A 22,647-nucleotide genomic window follows, 5' to 3' on the forward strand; every position below is an offset into this window, starting at 1 on the left:
ACCTCAATATGACTTCTCAAGATAGCATTCTTAGTGTATTTGTGGATAACAATCTTAATTGGTCTATTCACATTAAACATATTTCAAAAAAGGTTAATTCTTATCTTTGGCTACTGAGGAAAATCAAAACATACATTCCTCTTCAATATAGGGTCATCTTTCATAAAAGTTATATTCAGCCATATCTGGACTACTGTAATGTAATTTGGGGTAATACCTCTAATTCATACATAACAACACTGTTAAGACTCCAAAAGAGGGCTTGCCATTTAATTCTAGATCAAAGTATCGCCAATTTTCAGGATGCAATGAATAATATAAAGGTTTTAACAATACATGAAAGAATATTTCTTAGAAAGGCCAAATTGATGAATAAAGTATCCAGAAAAGACATTCCTGTGTATCTAAGCAATATCTTTCACCAAAGAGATTCTGATGGTACACCAAATTTAAGGTCCATAAGAAGAAAAAATTACATTATACCAAGGCCAAAGAAAGAATTGTTTAAAAAAAGTTTTCAATATACTGGTCCACTGGTATGGAACAACATTCCCAGTGACATAAGGCAGGCTCCTAGCATTTCATCTTTTCACAATCAGTGTCTTGCATGGATGAAATCTTTAGAAAATTGAACAGTTCTAGTACAGAAAACACTGCCTGCTTTTCTGTAATTTTGCATCATTTTCATTGCTGAAGTTTTCAATGCAGGATGATATTTTATGTTTTATATATGTTTATGTTTTCACTGATGCCTGTGCATGTGTTCCAGGCTTGATACTTTGAATTTTAAAATTACTTAATTATTTGGTGTCAAGCCAGACTCTTCATATCATGTTGTATATACTGTATATATTGTACATAACAGATAGAAGGCCTCAAGGTAGATTAGTTCTGTAACTGAGTTACCTTCTCTAAATAAAGTCTTTATTATTATTATTATTATTATTATTATTATTTATTATTATTATTATTATCAAGGCAAAACTGGAAGTATTTCCTGTTGGGAGGCGTTATGTATATTTAATTTGCATTGTTAGTTAGGTTTTTTTTAAAAATTATTTCTGATATTTTATTATATGCTATTGACAATGTAACATTGTATGTTGGACTTGACCCTTGTCCAATATCAAGTTCAATTTTCTATTAGACCTGAAGCATTGATTTTTAAAAAATTCTGTAAACAAACTAATATATAGCTAAAATATCATCTGTGTATGGGTTAACTATTAGGATTATAATATTTGCCTGAATCAAGGACATTGTATAAATTATCATGTTCTTTAGTATAAATATTTTACCTAGTAAACATTAATAACCTTCTGGAAGGTTATTTTCCTTCAGGTAATGTTTGTTTTAGAAAATGTTAATTGTGACCTGAGGTCAAGTAGAGGACTACATAATCTTGTTTTTTCAAGAAATTATTCATTCATGCTTTAAGATGTTAGCAGAACCAAATGTATTTTTGTTCAACAGTGTCCATTAATTCTTTGGGCTGAAATGTTATTGATTTAAATTATTTATTAAAATTTTAAATTATTCAGAACTTTAATCATTAGGACTTATGTCTGCAATTCTAGGATTATTCTGGATTTAATTCGCAATACCGTAAGGTCTTTTTACATTTTCAATTTGTATTCTAATGAGATAAATTATTTGTTGAATTTTTTAAAAATTGTTGCTTCTTACTCTTTTCTATTGCTAATTTTAAGATCACAGAATCATAATAGAAGAAAAACTGGGATGTGAAGGTATTCATCCTAAAGGTTGATGAAGACTGCCCTGACCGAGGTGGTAATCTCCATGGTTCCTCCTGAAGAAATGTATTTAGGATGGAAAGATTGATGATAAACTGAAAGTTTCTGCCTTTTTTGGAGACCAGGAAAAAACCAGGAGCAGAAAGCTGGAGATTGGCCCTTTGCCACCCTCTCTAAAGCACCTCTTCCATTTAGCTACCACTACCACATCTATTCATCACCTGTATATAACTCTACAACCCATAACCATCGCTTAAATGTACTGTAGATAACACTTGTTTGTTCCACACTGTCACGTCTATGTGCTAACTTCAGCTCTACCCCAATTATTAGTGCCTCATATATGCATATGTTAACATTATGTTAACTTAATGTTTATTGGTTGAAAGCATCTTCTAAAAAATATCTACTTCCAGAAGGTTCCTAATGTTTAACAGGTAAAATAATTATAACAAAGTACATGATAAATACAATGTCCTTGACCTCATGTAAAATAATTATAACAAAGTACATGATAAATACAATGTCCTTGACTCAGGTAAAATAATTATAACAAAGTACATGATAAATACAATGTCCTTGACTCAGGTACAATAATAAATATAATAGCTAAACCATACTCACAGAGAAACTGTTTTGCTATGTATTAGTAGTTTACTAAATAAAAACAAAATCAATGATTCAGGTCAAGGTCAAGTCTAACATAAAATGTTACATTATCAATAGCATATAATGGAATTTAAAAAAAATTGAAAGAACCTAACAAACAATGCAAATTAAATATACATAATAGGGGGTGCCAGGAATGCTGATCCCTTTTCCTAATTGGATTAATACATGCTGACTCCCTATCCCCAACAGAACTGATTGGTAGAATGAAGATTAGCAGGGCATATCAACTGGATACCTGTCCCTTCACCACTGATGGGACTCTACTGACCAGTGACCAATCCTTCCTCCTTGGCATCCGTCCGTCTACGGGAGACGATGGCATAGCTCCAAAGTATGCTTTTGCTTATCCTTCTTTTTAGCTCTCTTTTCAGCTTGTTTTATTCTTCTCTTTTCCTCTGCATTTTGAACTCCCTGCCTGACAGCTAGACGCCAGCTGGAATGGTTGTTTGCACAGCTCTCCCAGTCGTTGACACTGATGTTTGCTGTCTTCATATCCTTCTTGCAAACATCTTTGTAGCGCAGATGTGGTTGTCCAGTTGGTCGTGCACCTTCTGCTAACTCCCCATATAACAGGTCCTTGGGAATACGACCTGGGTCCATTCTCTTGACATGGCCGAGCCAGCGAAGGCACCTCTCGCTGAGTATGGAGAACATGCTGTTCATGTTGGCGCGTTCTAGAACCTATGTACTTGATGACTAATGACCTGTGCCTGGTGCCTGGTACCACTGCCCAGTGCCCACTGACAGGTTCAAGACTGGTCAGGTGACAATGGTCTGATAGACAAGCCTCCATCATACACAATATCACTGCTTTCCATTCTCAAGGATGTGCAATCAGGTCTCTGGCACATTCACTGAGCTGCTGACCCTGATGGAGTCCTGTACCTCTTTAGGGTCTCTGGTCTCTGGCACATTGACTGGGCTGCTGACCCTGATAGAGTTTTGCAACTCTTTAGGGGCATTATATCTCTGTACTTCGAAATCCCATATACCCCTGGGATTAGGGAGTATCTACCCTAGACTTTTGTGACTCTTCAGAAGTTTTACAACTCTTGACTTTGCAAGGGACAGATCCAATACTATCCTGAGGCTGTGGACTGCCTAATCAGATCTGCAACTTTTCAGAGGTAATGTGTCTTCAACTTTCTCAACTTCATGAGAGACAGCTCTCATACACTCCTGGGATCAAGAAGTGATTGATCCCTTAGTCTCCTTACACTGAAGAATTATATTCTAACTCCTGTAGGACTCAAAATGAAACCATCACAAATGAGCAGTATTCTCCTCTAGGGAAAAGGAAGATCACCTGGGATCAAAGAATATAGGGGGAAAATGGACATTTCTTTCTCACTTTATATGTGCACTGATTCTCAGCCAGGTCCCAAACACCACTGTGCCATGGACACCAGAATGGGTAACAGTATGATTGTATGCACGATGCACAGGATAAACAATGCAAGGTGGGGGGGGGGGGAAGGAGAGAATTCCAGGGGGCCTTCTTGTGCCCACATTTCCCCACATTTTACAACATTCTTGAAAAGTACATACTGCCAATGCCTATTACTCTTGGAAACTAAATTTTTCATACAAATATTTGCTTTTGAAGCAGTGTAATAAAATTTGATGCAACAATCAAAAATCGTACTGCTTAAATGAATAGTTACTCAAAGCAGTGCAATAAATGTAACAATTAAATTAACGATGCCTAATGAAACTAGCACTTATTTTGTAAGTGTACTAACAAAGCAAGGCTATAAGTATATTTCAGTTCAGTAATTCAAACTGCCAAAGCAGGTACTTATTAAATAAACAATTTCTGCAACTGGTGAACAAAACAATTATGGGTACTGCTTAAAGCAGTAATAATTAATTAGCAAAACTGATTAACAAAGGGGAACAATTCCTGAACCACAAATGTATAGTGGTTCTTACCCTGGGCACAAATATAATCAGATAGCACTGAAGCAAGTACTAAAATAATATCCTGGAACTACCACACAGGAGGAATTACTTACCTTAACACCAGGTAAGAGAAAGGGAAGAACAGATAAGAAACTGCAAGATGAACATAGTGAAATAAAGTCCCCTAAATTATCAAGAGAGCTAAAATTATAATCAAATAATGCAAGGACTGGGGGGATAGCCATTCAATTAAAATGGAAATATTGAATAATTTGCTGAAAAATGTATTTAAACACATAAATTAAGACAATTTGCCAAGAGTGAATTAAATAATTCTTAGCATTACAAGCATCTCAGAGAAAAGAGGAAGAGTATCCCACAAGAGCTGATGACGTGGTAATCAAACTAGTTCTGGGTTTTCTCAATTCAAGATTTCTAAAACAATTCAGAAGTTGGAATTATGAGCTCATATGAAGACCCTTTGAGTCCCAGAAGGTAAGCAAGATACTAGTGAAAGGTAATGTATTACTGCTATTAAAAGAGATTTATTGAACAGGAACTCAAAACATCAACACAATCTGCATATCAATCTGTATGTTTTCTTTTCTTTTCAGAAAGAATTTACTATGGTATGATTCTAGACTTACATGGTCTGTAGTGATGTGCAGTTTTCAAAAGCATCCGGTGGCAAATACTCTATCTCATTGCTGGACAGATCCAGGTGGTTGAGTTTGGTCAGATTACTGAATGGGTGTTTGTGAAGAAAGTGGAAGTCATTCCCTCCAAGGGTTCTGAAAGAATTGTGAAAGACAATTATAATTTTCCTTCCCTCTGATATGTGATCTGTATCTAATAAATTACTTTTTCTTCCAAATGAAAGAAGAACTTGTTCATTTCTAAGAGACTTGGTAGTAATCATATGACAGTTGCATGCATCTGGTTGAGCAATTTTTTTTCAAGCATGCAACAAAAACAAGAGTAAACTTCTAACTGATAACACTTAATCATTTCCAATGGAAGATTATTGTAAGAAACCTTGATGATGTGACTGTACTAAAAACTTCCTCTGCATTTTCTTTCTTATGCTAGAAAAGAAATTCAGATGCAAAAAGTAGCCATTCTGAACTGCCATCATTCCCATGATTATAATTATGTCATAATAATTTCTTGAGGTCACTACACTACATGTCTTCACTAACAGTGAAATAAGCAATAATTTTGAGTTTAAATAAATTATTTTAAAACATGTCATTAATACTTAGCATGAATAACATAAAATATTTAAAATGCTGTTATTTCACTGGTAGTTGTCACCCTATCAGGTGTTATTTTCAAAACCTGTCTTTCTAACTATTCTTGTTACATTGAGTCAGATGTTCATCTACCCAAAACTTACCAGTTGGTGAATTATCAATCACCATGATTACCTCCCAAGTTCCTTTTAGAGTGTCAAATTTATTGGACTCACATCGGAAAATGATGAGACTGGTCCGAATAGATGTGACTGCCATAACCACTTCCCTAATCATGTTCAAAACTTTACATTGGCAAATGTGATTCCATCAAAACATACATGGAAATTTGTTTATAATATCTGGGCTTAATCTAATTATTACTAAAAAGATAAAAATACAAGATGTATAAGAACAATAAGCGGGCTTGATATCATGCATCTGGCTTACATAAGACAACAGTCATTAATGTTATTAATGGCATTTTTCAGCACTCAACAGGCTATACATGGCAGCCAGTGGAAGAAGAACCAGGGAAAACTCCAGTAAGAACCTCTGATCCATGGGAAGCTTCTGTCAAGTTTTCTCACATACCCACAATGGATTCAAACCCATGAGGTCAGAGGGCTAATGCTTTAGACTAATCAATCAGGCACTCAGGGCTCCCTTAAGGTAATTATTTTATTTACATTATTTGTAAATCAACCTGATGCATCATTTAATGCATGGGTACATCAAAGTTGTGTCAACTTTGGCTTTGTCTTAGTGATGCTATATTTCAATATGAAATCATTCTTCAATTAAGAAAGGATTAACATGAAAAAAATGTGTACTACCAATAAATGAATATGTAAACAGATCATATGGCATAATTTGACTCTTTTGTTCCAATTAAGCTAGACAATTCTGAAATTTGGGAACACTGATATTAAAGGACATTTCTACAAGTTCAAATGAAACTTTAAAGTGGCACCTATAATATGGCGATTAATTTACTGTGAAATGCTGTATAGGATAAATGGAAGTAAAAGTCTCTTTTGTGGCTGTATCTAAGAGTTCACAACAGTAAAAAATTAAATATATACTCTAGTTTGTTTACCTTACATATAGTATACTCAAAATGTAACTACAAATGTTTGTTAATATAAAATAAGAATGAACCATAATTCTATAAAAAGCAACAGATTCTGACAATGTAGTCAATCAGGCCGAAAAAACACTTACAGTGTTACTAGTTGTAGTGGAAAAGCACCATTCTCAATGGCCAAAATGTTGTTGGAGGAAAGATACCTGTGTGAAAAAAATAAAGTTTATTAATGTCAAAATGTTAAGTACCATGATGTGTGATTGATCAGAATGATATCATCCTTGTTGAATTATGTGTGATTGATCAGAATGATATCATCCTTGTTGAATTATGTGTGATTGATCAGAATTGTATCCTTCTTGTTGAATTGTGATTGATCTGAATCATATAATTCTTGTTGAATTATGTGTGATTGATCTGAATATCATTCTTGTTGAATTATGATTGATCTGAATATCCTTCTTGTTGAATTGTGACTGATCTGAATCATATAATTCTTGTTGAATTATGTGTGATTGATATGAATGATATAATTCTTATTGAATTATGTGTGATTGCTCAGAATGATATAATTCTTCTTGAATTATGTGTGATTGATCAGAATTATATCCTTCTTGTTGAATTATGATTGATCTGAATATCCTTCTTGTTGAATTGTGACTGATCTGAATCATATAATTCTTGTTGAATTATGTGTGATTGATCTGAATATCATTCTTGTTGAATTATGATTGATCTGAATCATATAATTCTTGTTGAATTATGTGTGATTGATCTGAATATAATTCTTGTTGAATTATGTGTGATTGATATGAATGACATAATTCTTATTGAATTATGTGTGATTGCTCAGAATGATATAATTCTTCTTGAATTATGTGTGATTGATCAGAATTATATCCTTCTTGTTGAATTATGTGACTGATCTGAATGATATAATACTTGTTCAATTATGTGTGATTAATCTGAATGATATAATTCTTGTTGAATTATGTGTGATTGATCTGAATATCATTCTTGTTGAATTATGTGTGATTGATCAGAATGACATAATTCTTGTTGAATTATGTGTGATTTATAAGAATGATATAATTCTTGTTGAATTATGTGTGATTGATCATAATGATATAATTCTTGTTGAATTATGTGTGATTGATCTGAATGATATAATTCTTGTTGAATTATGTGTGACTGATCAGAATGATATCATCCTTGTTGAATTATGTGTGATTGATCTGAATGGTATCATTCTTGTTGAATTGTGTCATTGATCTGAATGATATAATTATTCTTGTTGAATTATGTGTGATTGATCAGAATACAGTGGGACCCCACTATAACACGGTAGTTGGGAGCCATAGAATCCGACCGTGTTATGAACCGAACCATGTTATATGCAACCAACTCAGCTGAAGAAAATGTAAACCCCCCCCAAAAAAAAAAAAATGGGGGGGGGGTAATACATGCGGGTGGTAAAATACGTGCTTCGTCGGCACAGTTGCTATCTGGAATTAATGCATATTAAATGAGAAATACACCTGTAGTGAAAAGAGAGAAAACATCATACTTTATTTAGATAACCATGAATTGGTACATATACGTGAATACTGTTTATATATAAATGTCTAATGTATAGCATGATCAGAGTATCAACGCAGTGTACTCACCTGCGAACCTCACCATATACACTGAATCCACAATACAAGTGATTCCATCGAAAATATGCATACACAGCTTTAAAATATTCATTAATTTTGTAACAGGTCATATTGGTCTGAATTCAGTGGAAAAACATAGCACAATCACGTAACGAATGATGAAGCACATTTACTTTGAAGATACGTTCGAAGTCAGTAAAAGTTAGTTTGCGTTTTAAGCTGCCGTTGGCATAAACTTTTTCCCTACAAAAAGGAAACTTTCACAGCACAGTTATTGTTCCAGTCACGCTGGAAAATGCAAAAATCCATCAGATTCCATCACTTTTATTTAAGTTTGGTACTGACTTCCTTTGAAGAAAACTTCTTTGCTGTTATTGAAAGAGTGTAGTTGGCTTTCTTTGATGAAGGCTGCATGCGCTTTTGAAGTCGCTGCTAAAGAACAGCTTTGGAGAACCAAACGAATGCCCATTTCTTATTGTGGCAGTCGGTCCTTCAAAGGTAATCTGTTTCCCTTGAAATTTTAGCAAACTGTTTTATCTGAATACATTTTAGAAAGGAACTGGCCGTCGTTTAGACTATTCTAGTTACTGTCCCTAAATGCATACTGAATAAACCAATAAGAATTTTTTAAATTTTTTTTAACATTTGTGGTAGCAGCGTAATGCTGCCTTCTATGCATGTGTCTGAAAATTAAGAAAGGGTCAATGGAAGATAGAGACGCAGGTGTTCTGACGACATGGATTATTACAGAAAACGTGAGTGTTCCGAAGGATTTAATTCTGAGTGAAAAGAAGAGGAATTTTACCTACCATCCACACACAAATGCGTCTTTGTAAATATATTAATTACTAGCGAGCGGCCGAAAATCCGATGAAAGACAGATTATGAGAGAATGCCTCGTCCAGTTTATCTCCATTACCAGAAATGTCAACAACAAAAAAGCGGATATTTCATAACATACAGAACTCGTGCTTGATGTCAGGATAAGCGGATTATGATATAACAATGCACTGTTTAGATGATTTGTCAGTATAGACAAAGAATTTCTTTATGTAACAATAGATAAATTTCAGTGCATTTTATATCCAGTTTGCAGCTTCCTTTCATGGGGCCTCTGAATTTCTGCACTCCAAACCAATGGTTGTATATAAAAGTTTAAACAGCCAACAATGTTGCCAACAAATAAAAAAAAAGCCACATGGTATGTTTTGCAGCCAATAAGGAAAAACAATCCAAGTTTGCGACATTGGCGAAGACCTACGCGATCCCAGAATAAACTTTTTATGCGTTTTTTCTTCTTACTTTTAAGAAGAAAGAAAAAGTACTTTTTCGTGTACAAGAAAAATACATATAAAATTTCAGGAGACAAGACACGATCGTCTTGCATTTTTTTATTCGTACGCGATCTCTATCCCAAAATGATAAGCAACTTTTTACGTTTTTTTCGTACTTTTTAAGATTTTTTTTTGCACAAGAAAATACATGTATATAAAATTTCGGGAGCCACGACACGACCGTGTTATATCCGAATTTGCGTTATAACAGAGCACGTTATAGCAAGTCCCACTGTAATATCATTCTTGTTGAATTATGTGTCACTGATCTGAATGATATCATCCTTGTTGAATTATGTGTGATTGATCTGATTAATATCATTCTTGATGAATTATGTGTTATTGATCTGAATGATATCATTCTTGATGAATTATGTGTGATTGATCTGAATGGTATCATTCTTGATGAATTATGTGTGATTGATCTGAATGATATCATTCTTGATGAATTGTGTGTGATTGATCTGAATGATATCATTCTTGATGAATTATTGTGATTGATCTGAATGGTATCATTCTTGTTGAATTGTGTCATTGATCTGAATGATATAATTATTCTTGTTGAATTATGTGTGATTGATCAGAATAATATCATTCTTGTTGAATTATGTGTCACTGATCTGAATGATATCATCCTTTTTGAATTATGTGTGATTGATCTGATTAATATCATCCTTGTTGAATTATGTGTGATTGATCTGAATATCATTTTTGATGAATTATGTGTCATTGATCTGAATGATATCATCCTTGTTGAATTATGTGTGATTGATCTGAATATCATTCCTATTGAATTATGTGTGATTGATGAGAATGATGTAATTCTTGTTGAATTATGTGTGAATGATGAGAATGATGTAATTCTTGTTGAATTATGTGTGATTGATCTGAATATCATTCCTATTGAATTATGTGTGATTGATGAGAATGATGCAATTCTTGTTGAATTATGTGTGATTGATGAGAATGATGTAATTCTTGTTGAATTATGTGTGACTGATCTGAATGATATCATCCTTGTTGAATTACATGTGATTGATCTGAATGGTATCATTCTTGTTGAATTGTGTCATTGATCTGAATGATATAATTATTCTTGTTGAATTATGTGTGATTGATCAGAATAATATCATTCTTGTTGAATTATGTGTCACTGATCTGAATATCATCCTTGTTAAATTATGTGTATTGATCTGAATAATATCATTCTTGATGAATTATGTGTCATTGATCTGAATATCATTCCTATTGAATTATGTGTGATTGATGAGAATGACGTAATTCTTGTTGAATTATGTGTGCCTGATGAGAATGATGTAATTCTTGTTGAACTGTGTGATTAATCAGAATAATATAATTCTTGCTGTGTGATTGATCTGAATATCATCCATGTTGAATTATGTGTGATTGATCAGAATAACATTCTTGTTGAATTATGTGTGATTGATCAGACTGATATCATCCTTGTTGAATTATGTGTGACTGATCAGAATGATATAATTCTTGTTGAATTATGTGTTATTGATCTGAATGATATAATTCTTGTTGAATTATGTGTTATTGATCTGAATGATATAATTCTTGTTGAATTATGTGTTATTGATCTGAATGATATAATTCTTGTTGAATTATGTATGCTTGATCTGAATATCATCCTTGCTAAATTAAGTGTGATTGATCTGAATGATATAATTCTTGTGGAAGAATGTGTTATTGATCTGAATGATAACATTCTTGTTGAATTATGTGTGATTGATGAGAATGATGTAATTCTTGTTGAATTATATGTGACTGATCAGAATGACATAATTCTTGTTGAATTGTGTGATTAATCAGAATGATATAATTCTTGCTGTGTGATTGATCTGAATATCATCCATGTTGAATTATGTGTGATTGATCAGAATAATATTCTTGTTGAATTAAGTATGATTGATCAGACTGATATCATCCTTGTTGAATTATGTGTTATTGATCTGAATGATATAATTCTTGTTGAATTATGTATGCTTGATCTGAATATCATCCTTGCTAAATTAAGTGTGATTGATCTGAATGATATAATTCTTGTTGAATTATGTGTCATTGATCTGAATGACATCATTCTTTCTGAATTATGTGTGCTTGATCTGAATATCATCCTTGTTGAATTAAGTGTGACTGATCTGAATGATATAATTCTTGTGGAAGAATGTGTTATTGATCTGAATGATAACATTCTTGTTGAATTATGTGTGATTGATCAGAAGAACATCATCCTTGTTGAATTATGTGTGATTGATCTGAATAATATCATTCTTGTTGAATTATGTGTGATTGATCAGAAGAACATCATCCTTGTTGAATTATGTGTCACTGATCTGAATAATATCATTCTTGTTGAATGTGTGGTTGATCAGAATAATATCATCCTTGTTGAATTATGTGATCAGAATGACATAATTCTTGTTGAATTATGTGTGATTGATCTGAATGATAACATTCTTGTTGAATTAAGTGTGACTGATCAGAATGATATAATTCTTGTTGAATTATGTGTGATTGATCAGACTGATATCACTCTTGTTGAATTATATGTGATTGATCTGAATATCATCCATGCTGAATTATGAGTTTGATCTGAATGAGATCATCCTTGTTGAAATTTAGCATACAGTAATTACCATTTGATATATGCTACAACAATCAGCCCCCCCCCCAAAAAAAAAGATAAGGGGACTCAAGATTGCACATGAATTGTCTTAAAATATTATAATGCATAATATGCTAATTTTTTAAAACTATAAGCTAGAAATGTGTCCATATGCCACTGATGCCTCCTCCATCAATGTAATGCAGTTAAAGGGTAAAGGTACAGGTCAAACAGGGGCCATTATCCCATGCAATGTTACCAAAAACCTGTCAAATGGAGACCCTAGTGGACATGCAGTTACTGGCCGATATCTGCTTAACAGCTAATACAAAAATGGTTTGGCCATAAATTATATGTCATGAGGATGATTTCAGTTGAAATTTCTTCATATGATGTTTAAACAATTGTTATGGAAACATTACTTTCAAGGTTTCTCCAGTTTATGCATCTACATCCATATTTGATGGCACATCAGCATATTTGTCCAATAGTGAAAGACCCCTATGCAAGGAAACTTTGTGCCAAAGTTGGTCAAATTATGTTCAGAAAATTTTTTTAAAGAAAAATTTGTGCAAATGTTTAATGGGTGTTTAAAGGAATAGCAATTCTGAAAGATATTCAAATATGGACAATTTATGTCAAGTTTAATCAGTCTGTAATGCAATGTTTAAAACTTATTGCAAAGTAAAATCAAATTTTGTTTAACATATTTGAGTAAGACATTTAAATGTTACTATTATGATGCACAGTGGTTATTTACATCATGATGAATAGTGGCTATTTACATCATGATGCATAGTGGATATTTACATCATGATGTATAGTTGATATTTACATCATGGTACATAGTGGCTATTTACATCATGATGTATAGTGGATATTTACATCATGATGCATAGTGGCTATTTGCATCATGATGCATAGTGGCTATTTACATCATGATGCATAGCAGTTATTTACATCATGATGCATAGTGGCTATTTACATCATGATGGATAGTGGATATTTACATCATAATGCATAGTGGCTATTTACATCATGATGTATAGTTGATATTTACATCATGGTGCATAGTGGCTATTTACATCATGATGGATAGTGGATATTTACATCATGATGCATAGTGGCTATTTGCATCATGATGCATAGTGGCTATTTAAATTATGATGCATAGTGGCTATTTACATCATGATGCATAGCAGTTATTTACATCATGATGCATAGTGGCTATTTACATTATAATGCATAGTGGCTATTTACATTATGATGCATAGTGGCTATCTGATAGCAGTTTTACATCATTGGTACAAACTTTGTAATGCCCTGTGTCAAAATTGTTTGATATTTGTGCATCTTAAGAAAAAGTTAAAAACAACACTTTTTTATTTTCACTGATTTTGAACGTTTTTATTAATGGCTGCTCAAACAGAAGGAAAGTCAAAATGAATTTAAACAGTGTTCCAGGATTTTATCAAATTACGTTCAGCAGTTGTTGGAAGAAGTAATTTATTTTTGTTTTTAGTTAAGTTGGTCATATTTAATGGCCAGTGAGCATCATTTCTATAAATCTGAAAGCCTTTTATTTATGCAGGAATGCTCTCTAACAAATTTGGTCAAAACTGATCTGGTAGTTGGAAAGAAACTTAAAATAGTAATTGTTGACAACTGTATGACACATTATGGATGCAAAGACATTCCATACATTTCACTTCATGGCCAATTGTACACAAAATTAAACACATTCAAGGTCTTTTTAATATAAAACTTCATAAAAAATCTTTTCAAAGAAAAATGTCTCAAAAATTAGGTGGAATCTGAAAGGCAAATTTCCAAGTAAAACAGTGGCCAATAACTCTTACAAAATGAGGAATTACTCGATACACTTTTGCCTGAAAACAGCAACAATCCAACCTGGACATAGGTTTTCTAAATGTAAAGCCTCAATTCAAGTCTGATTTCAACCAATGACATCCTTAAAAAGTTACTGTGCAAAATTAAAGTGAAGACCAAAGTTCAAAATCAAATGAAGCCACAACACCAGAAACATTTTGCTACAAAATGGTGAAAATATGACTAAAATCCATAAAATCTTTAACAGTTATTGAGCAGAAACAAAACCAAAAGGCAAAATTCTGGCTCAAACAGGGGCCATTACTCTATAAAATGTATCCCCAAAAATGGTGAAACTTGACATTGGTTTCCTAATGCAAAGCCAAATGCCAAATTTTATTTTAATCCATGAAGTACTTACAAAGTTAATGAGTTGAAATCAAATTCTGTGTCGTGACAAGGGAGGTTGGACAGACATGGGCAACACTGTATAGCACTGTTGTAGACATGGTAGTTTCATCAGAAATGCATTAAATAAGCACCACTAAATATAAGTTACTTATTGAAAGAAATGACAAAGGCTCAAGACTCATCAGTGGGCAATGTGATTATAGGTGCAAATAATGAAGCTTATTCTCTTTTGATATTTAACAACCCAAAGTTAAAGCTACTTTTCTCCTTTGACATTCCAGAGTCTTTAACATTCATGAACACTGCAAGAAAGGTGGTGACAAATAACAAAAATACATTGCAGACAATTATCTCTCTGCTAAATTTTCTGAACTTACTGAATGAAGCAAATACAGATGCTTTACTTTCCAGAACATATAAACAGAATTCAAATATTTACCCAGAAATAGATAGTTACTGGTACTTAAGACTTCAAACTCTACACAGCTCCTACTCTTTCAGAATATATCACTGCCACAAAATGTTCTAAACCTTAGTTTATCATCTCCATGGATTATAAAGCTCAAATGGTTCCTACCATTGCTCCCTATGCATGAATTCAGATCCCATCAAAAGCAATGGTAAAATGACCAAACAAATGTGTTGGCACTGACACATTACACTGTTGACATCAATAATATATTATGACATACATCCACATGCTAGCTGATAGCAACATCAGCTTTGTGTTCCATCTCCAGAAAGCAAAAATCCTCCAGTATGTTATAGAAAATATTCTGTGCCAAACACACAAAAGAGCAAAACCCATAATAAATAAAATATAAATTAATTGCTATAGAATTAATTGCTATACAATTATCAAAGAGTATAGTTTCTTCTGGGTGGCATTTCACTACCAAATTTATCGTAAGAAGGTGGGTGAGTGGATGGGTATCCTACCACTATAAGGATTTTGTTGAATGCCACCATTCATCATAAATCTAACTAAAGTTGAAAGGAAGGAAATGATTTAAATGATTTCTTAAAAAAGCTATCTGACATGAACTGTTCTTTTATATAATCAAGATATTAGGTTTAAACAATGTTCAAATAGTCAGTTTAGAATTAAAAGGTGCCACCCAATAATTCAGTCAACAAAGTCACTCATAATTCCATTCCTTTTTGGGAGTGCTCCAAAAGCAGTGATGTGATAGATTCCATTAGTGACTAATCTAATAACAACATTTACATGTGCAAATAAGTTGATTCAAGAGGGAATGAAGAGAGGCAAGCCTGCTTTTTTTCAAAGGGGATCTGAGAAGAAAAAGCGTGCACTAGAATAAAATAAGACCTGGGTGAATATTGGTGAACAGTTGGGGAGATGGAATACTTTGAAGTGTGAACTTGGTCTGAAGACATGACACAGGGTGGTATTGACTTCTTATGTTTACAGTGTTGACATCATCAAATCTCGTATTAGCTTTCAAATGAAATTGGTTGACCCATGGATGTTGCTGATCAAGATCAGATTAGTTCATCCATGTGTGAAAAATGGCAGGGTTTCTCAGTTCGAGGGGTAAATTACACAGCTCATAATTTGATGAAACGTTGATGTTACCTGGTTTTAATGGAATGCAACGATGTTTTTAGGACCAATATCTTTCAAGATCTCATATTATTCAGATGATTGGTTTATATCACTCTTTGCACATAATGGCAGTACTGTGACTTTGTGCTTTAGCCGTTCATGCCAAAGGGAATATTTCTCATACCTGCCTGTGAAATGCAATGAATCTACGAAGTCATAGTTTGCAGCCACAAAAATGTTATGACAAATCCACAAATGTTCCCCAAAACACTCACAAAAATGCACATTTAAACAAGTAATAATTTTTCTGGAATTAAATTAATTTTTCTAAACAACAGAAGTGCAAGGTAATCTGAAGTACTTAACCTATGATGAAAGCTGACATGATCTTGTAGGTAGTTATTATTTACATGTACTGCAATGGATATGTAATTCAAATCAAACCACAAATATTATATTTTTTGCATTTACTGAACATACATATAGAGAAACTTCAACAAAAGCAATTAAATTAGACAAATTTAAACAATTAAACAAAATCCATAAAACTGTAATTTTTCACTGCAAAAATCCACAAATCTATAAATAAATCTGCACTCTGCCAAAAAAATATGTAGGTATGGTTATCATAGGAAGAAGCCTTTATGTCTTTGTGACCTAAAACTTCCATTTACTAAGTAAGTAAACCTGGCAATACTGATGTTTGAGAATATCATTTTTAGAATTTGGTATAATTTCATAAAAATGAATCTGGCTGAACATTTATACTGGTAATATCAAAATGGAATACTTACAAAGTATTGAGAGTGGTGAGGTTTGAAAAATCTCCACTATCAACAAAAGTCATTCGGTTGCCCGACAGAGAAAGTGTTACAATGGATGGTAGACTGGTATTAGTCTTCACAGCAGATGGAACATACTGGATTCCACTGCTATCTAGGTATCTGTGAAAACAATAGATTACCATTCAAAATTTGAATATGACTGTCTTAATATTGGTTCTTTGTGCTTCTATTAGAGGTTAATTAAAACTTAATGTTTGTCTTTCCATTTTAAATTAATTAATGAAAAATGAAACAAAAGGTAATATGTTTGCAATTAATATTAATTAACTAAGTAATATTAATGGATATTAAATTTTCATGATGGTATCTCATGAATAGTACAGGTTCATTCCCAAAAACAATGAGTGGAATAAAGCTGATTTTTTTTAATTCAGCATCCAATGTAAAAAATCTTCTCTTACTATGCAATAGAATTGTGAAATGGTTTGGGACAGAGAAATTCCACCTAGGGTTTACCTTCTTTGGTGTAGGAATTGAAGAAAAATAAATCTTAAACACTATGTAGAGAATATCCCAAACCAAACAGTCAAAATTGATGATTGAAGCCACCACTACACAACAATAAAACAATGTGAGATCAATAATTTTAAACTTACAGAAGTTGTAGTGTTGGGATGCATGCAAAAGCCTCTAGATCAATGCTGTCATAAATTATATTCCCTGACAAATATAAGTTTATTATGGATGTAAGGTTGCAATAGTCTGTAGCACGAATATGAGTTATTCTGTTGCTGCTTAAATACCTGCAAAATAAAACAGAGAAAAGCAAACTATTAATATAAATAATGATAATCTGAAAATAAAAGGAGGAAGGCAGCAATAGTTTTAAATCTTATGACAATAAATGTTCGCTACAGGAGCTTAAGTCCTCATATAAACCTATACTGTAATGCTGGGATCATCCTTGCACCGACTGGAAATCATAGTCTTTTATATTCAGATTCTAGCCCATGAGTAGTCCCCACAGAGAGCCAAATATTTTCAAATATTTTAATTAAGTATTGACGTTATATTATTTATGATTTTGATGTGGTATATTAATGGTAATAATGAATAGTGGCTTGTTTGAGAGAAAGTGAGAGAGTGAGTGAGAGAGAGAAAACAAATGCATATACTCGTGTATCCTATGTTTTCTTACAATGCATGTATTAAATCTTTCCTCATACAAAACAGTATATTTGTTGTGTATAAACTTAACATAAGGTGTCATAAAATTATGACTTAAATGCATCCATTAACATGCAAAGTTTAGCCCATGTTGTGAACAATAATTGCTGTCATCCATCACCTCTGTCTGTTCATGTGATAGGATATTTGGGGTAACAGTCTTGTATTTAAGGACTGAGGACATTTATGGCAGATTTACCATCACAAATAGAGTCAGTGAAGCAGCAAAACATATTTTCAATATTTACAATGGTGAAGCTACAATTAACATTATAGACTCCTCAAAATACAAATCTGTTATCTTCATTCAAGCTCATTTAGAACTGGTGTGCAGAAGTTTTAACAAAATCCATACCTGTTGCTGGCAATCCAACGTTTTGCAAAGGGTTGGGGTGAATGGACTCTGGGACAAAACTTCTCTTATAATAAAGTTATCATTTTATATTGCACAAATATATTCTTTGATACAGTCTGAAATTTTTCATAACAATGTATTGTACAGGATGTACATTTCATGTGATGCACTGTCACAAAAGTACAATTTCTATTCCCACCATCTTGTTTGCTCCATCATAGCAGTGTCCATGCAAATTGTTGAAGGATAGGTTCATCCTTTTGAAACCAATCCTTAATTTCTTTGGTATGGCTATTACAGTTCAAGGAAGGCACCATTTTAAGTCATGTGATTCTTCATGGAGTATCAGCTCATCATCAACAGTGTATGTAAGTAACACCAGCACATTTGGTTCCTGATTTGGACTATCTGAGGTTTCATTAGCCAGAATCAAAACCAATCCTTGTTTATTTTGGCCTGTCACTTCACACAATACAAAATTGTCTGCAATCGGCATGAGTTTATTTTGTACATTGAAATACTCACAAGTTTCGTGGTGCGAGTTTAGTATTCGAGTGTTGTCTTCTCCGTGGAGTTTCAGATGTTGTGTAAAGTTTCTTACAGATTCATTACAGAGAGCTAGCCCTTGCAAAGTTTAGAAACACAAACTGAAGATAATTTTTATATGGCAATCATGATTTATTTATTCTCTTTTGCATATACCTGACAGAATTTTGCCAATATAATTTCTCAGTATGAGTGAAGCCATTATTTCTTTGCTTCCTTATGACAATTTGATTGTTCATGCTTTTGCATGTTCACACAAGCATCTTTCCAAATGAATTTTGCTTCATTATATGTAGGGATACAGTTGTAGCAAGATGCCACATTTTCAGATTCCTCAAAGTGTAATCATGATCAAACTTTGAACCAATGTGGCTGAAACTAGTTTTGACCTGGACTTTTTGATCAAAAAAGCAACTTTTGATTGGCTTGGAAATTTTCAGTATAGAAAATCCATTATCTGAGATGCATAACTGATCTGCAGATCACAACACATGGTCACTACCATAAAAAAAAATGTACAATTATCATAGAAATTATTGGCTGTCAGTAACATCAATGACTACTCAATCTGTCAAGTTCAACAGCATCTAAAACAACTAAAACCAGTCATGATCCAATATTACAAGACTAAATGAGAAATGGGCAGGGGAGTTTAAGCGTCTTTTCAATTGAATCTCATACTGCAAATCAATGCTCTGATTACAGTTTGGTACACTTCTTACAAAACCCATTTGTTTCATTACTTGTGATTGCTAAATTAAAGGTTCATAACACTGATTAATCAATACAATGACGATAGCAAAACAAGCAAATTCAGAAAATATTTATTGCTTACTAACTATGATGAGGACACAAAAAAGTTCACAATAATGAACTCTAACATAACCTTTGAGACAGAACTGTAAAGTTACTAGGCAGACATGGAAGTAACCAAGCTTCATTAACCTGTCTCAAAGGAAATCAGACGAAGTGCAGAAAAGGGGTAAACAAACTGATCATTGACCTTGACCTTAAGATAAAATCTGACTTGATACATGAGAGATCATAAAACTGAGAATCATTTGTGTAGTTTGGTTCACCCCCCCCCCCATAATTCAAACAGCTTTTATGGTATAAAGCAAAAACAAAAAACTTGAAATATTTACCTGTGACCTTGACCTTAAGGATAAAATCTTGGATTTGAATGCAATAATCTTCCAATAACAATAAGTATACCAATGTTTCATCCATTTAACTTTAACAGCTCTTAAGTTAGAATGAAAAAGAACAAATGTGACTGAAACTTAAAATATTGACCTATGACCTTGAAGATATACCTGCCCCATAATATGGTATAAAACACACCTTTTAGAGATGATATATAGCTACATTAAGTTTCAATCCTTTATCCAAATGGATCTAAAAATTACAGAGTGGAAAGGACACTGAAATTAAAAATTTCAGCATCTAAGACTATAACAATGACATAGAAGACCTGACTGCCATTGTGGTACACAACACACCTGCTTATGATGATATACATATATCCCAAGATGCACCCTTTCGTCTCAAACAACTTGAAATTTATAAAGTAGAAAAGAAAGTGTGATGGAAAACTTAAAATGCTGAGTCATGACCATGACCTTGAAGAAAGGAACCTGTAGGTGGTTCAAAACACATATTCTAAACATGACATATAAGGAGACCAATTTTGTTCTCGAACCTCAAAATTATTGAAAATTATAATGGAAGGGACAGTTAGACACATTTAGCTGTAATTCTGACCTTCAAGAACCCTAGTGTTGTACCTGACAAACCTTCTAATGAAGACATATAAGTCTGCAAAATTACATAATTTAATCTCAAATAGCTCATAAGTTACAAAGTCACAACCATATGGTTGCACAAAACACTTCTTATAATGATGATGTACGAGTACCATGTATACTTGCTTATAAGGTGAAGCCAACTGCAAACTGCACAGACCCAGAGCTGCTATTGCATAATGCACTGGCAGATCTGGTTCTGTGCGGTTTGTTATGAGTAATCAGTAGAACAAACAATACATACTGTATTTGCAAGCCTATAAGACCATATATTTTTACCAGAAAACTTTAGCTTCGTCTTATACTCCAAATCAACTTATATATTTTGTAATCCGAATTGCTGTATCATATGTCACATAATTTTTCATATGGAACAAATTCTACAAAAGTACAAAAAAATACTGTGCAAAAAATATTTCCTTTCAGGGAAGAGATCATGTGTGAAAATAAATAGGATGCCACAATGAGAAGGATTTTAAACAATTACATGATCGTCAGTATTAAAAATTAATGTACATCATATGTAATTGTGCTAAAGCAGCATGAACTAATTATGTACCTTGTCTAATTTGATCTATGTGTGTTAGAACTGATCTTTACTGTTTGCAGACTGACTTGACTTATAAGCAAGTATATAATGGTAGAAAAAATTCTCATGGTAACTGCTGATCTTGAAGAAAAGACATACCATATGGTGATGATGAACACGTAAGCCAAGTTTAATTTCAAACAGCTTTAAAGTCATGGGGGGAAGGGAATGTGATGAAAATGTAAAATACTGAGCTTTGACCTTGACTGTGAAGGTAGAACTTCTACTGTGGTATGAGACATGTTGTTCCAGTAATGATGTATAAATGTACCATTGACTTTGGCCTTTAATCTGTAATGATTTTAAAGTTATAGAGCTGAAGGGAATGGTTCAGGGAAGAAATGAAAGATAAATGTGATGGAAAATTAAGACATTAAGATACGACCTTCACTTTGTGGATAGAAACCATTTTGTTGCACAGGACACACCTTTTAATGATGATGGATGAGTGTACAAAATTCTCATATTGACTGCAGACACTGATGATGGGATATACCATAATAATGACACCTTCTAGTGACGATGAATAAATATACCAAGTTTTATTCCTTAATCAGCTTTTGAGTTATACAGTGGGAGGGATAGGTGGAAATGCTATGAAAATGTAAAATATTGAACTGTGATTTGGATTGTGAAGACTGAGGATTCCTAATGTGGTACAAGACACATGTTCTAGCAATGATGTACATCAAGCTTTACCCTTTAATCTATAATGGCTTTAAAGTTATAGAGTAGAAGGGAAAGGCTAAGGGAAAACTTGAAATATTGAGCTGCATCCTTAACCTGGAAGATTGGGCACCCAGTGTGGTATGTGGCAGACCTTCTTAATTACAAATGCTTTAAATTTCTAGAGTGAAAACAGAAGTGTGACAAAATGATACACATATACTATGTGCCCTGCTTTTCTTTGAAAAGGTAGGAAAAAATAAAACACATGTCTAATAATTAGATATGCTATTCATACAATAAGGGAAAAAAAGCCATATGTGGCACACATAATTTTACCTAACTTATTTTTACCCTTTTTATATTAATATAAATTTTTGGCAAAAGAGTGAAAATGCCATAGCTGTAATGCCTTGCAACAGTCTCAACAAAAAAAATTCCAATCATCTATGTCATAGAGAAACATGGTGTCACCATATCAACAGTGTTTCTGTAGTATATCATATATTTTTTTGCCATAATTTTGTATGTTTTATCGATCAAATAGTATATTACATTTGAGTATGTGTTAAAATATTACTTTATTGTGTCCTGA

At 33.0% G+C, this 22,647-nt stretch overlaps 1 protein-coding gene across 1 annotated transcript in view; it reads right to left on the reverse strand.

The window, feature by feature from the left end:
* LOC149785118 (uncharacterized) overlaps positions 1 to 22,647 on the reverse strand; it is a 205,924-nt gene that overhangs the window by 154,291 nt on the left and 28,986 nt on the right. Inside the window, exons 15-18 of the mRNA XM_089978885.1 lie at positions 17,521 to 17,667; positions 16,874 to 17,023; positions 6,785 to 6,850; positions 4,976 to 5,119 (exon numbers count right to left, since the gene is read on the reverse strand). Of these exons, the coding sequence (XP_089835011.1) occupies positions 4,976 to 5,119; positions 6,785 to 6,850; positions 16,874 to 17,023; positions 17,521 to 17,667 (507 nt within the window). The remainder of the gene's footprint in view (positions 1 to 4,975; positions 5,120 to 6,784; positions 6,851 to 16,873; positions 17,024 to 17,520; positions 17,668 to 22,647) is intronic.

This window comes from Sinohyriopsis cumingii, chromosome 13, assembly GCF_028554795.1.
Source record: "Sinohyriopsis cumingii isolate HCF-2022 chromosome 13, ASM2855479v2, whole genome shotgun sequence".
Classification (NCBI taxonomy): Eukaryota; Metazoa; Mollusca; class Bivalvia; order Unionida; family Unionidae; genus Sinohyriopsis; species Sinohyriopsis cumingii.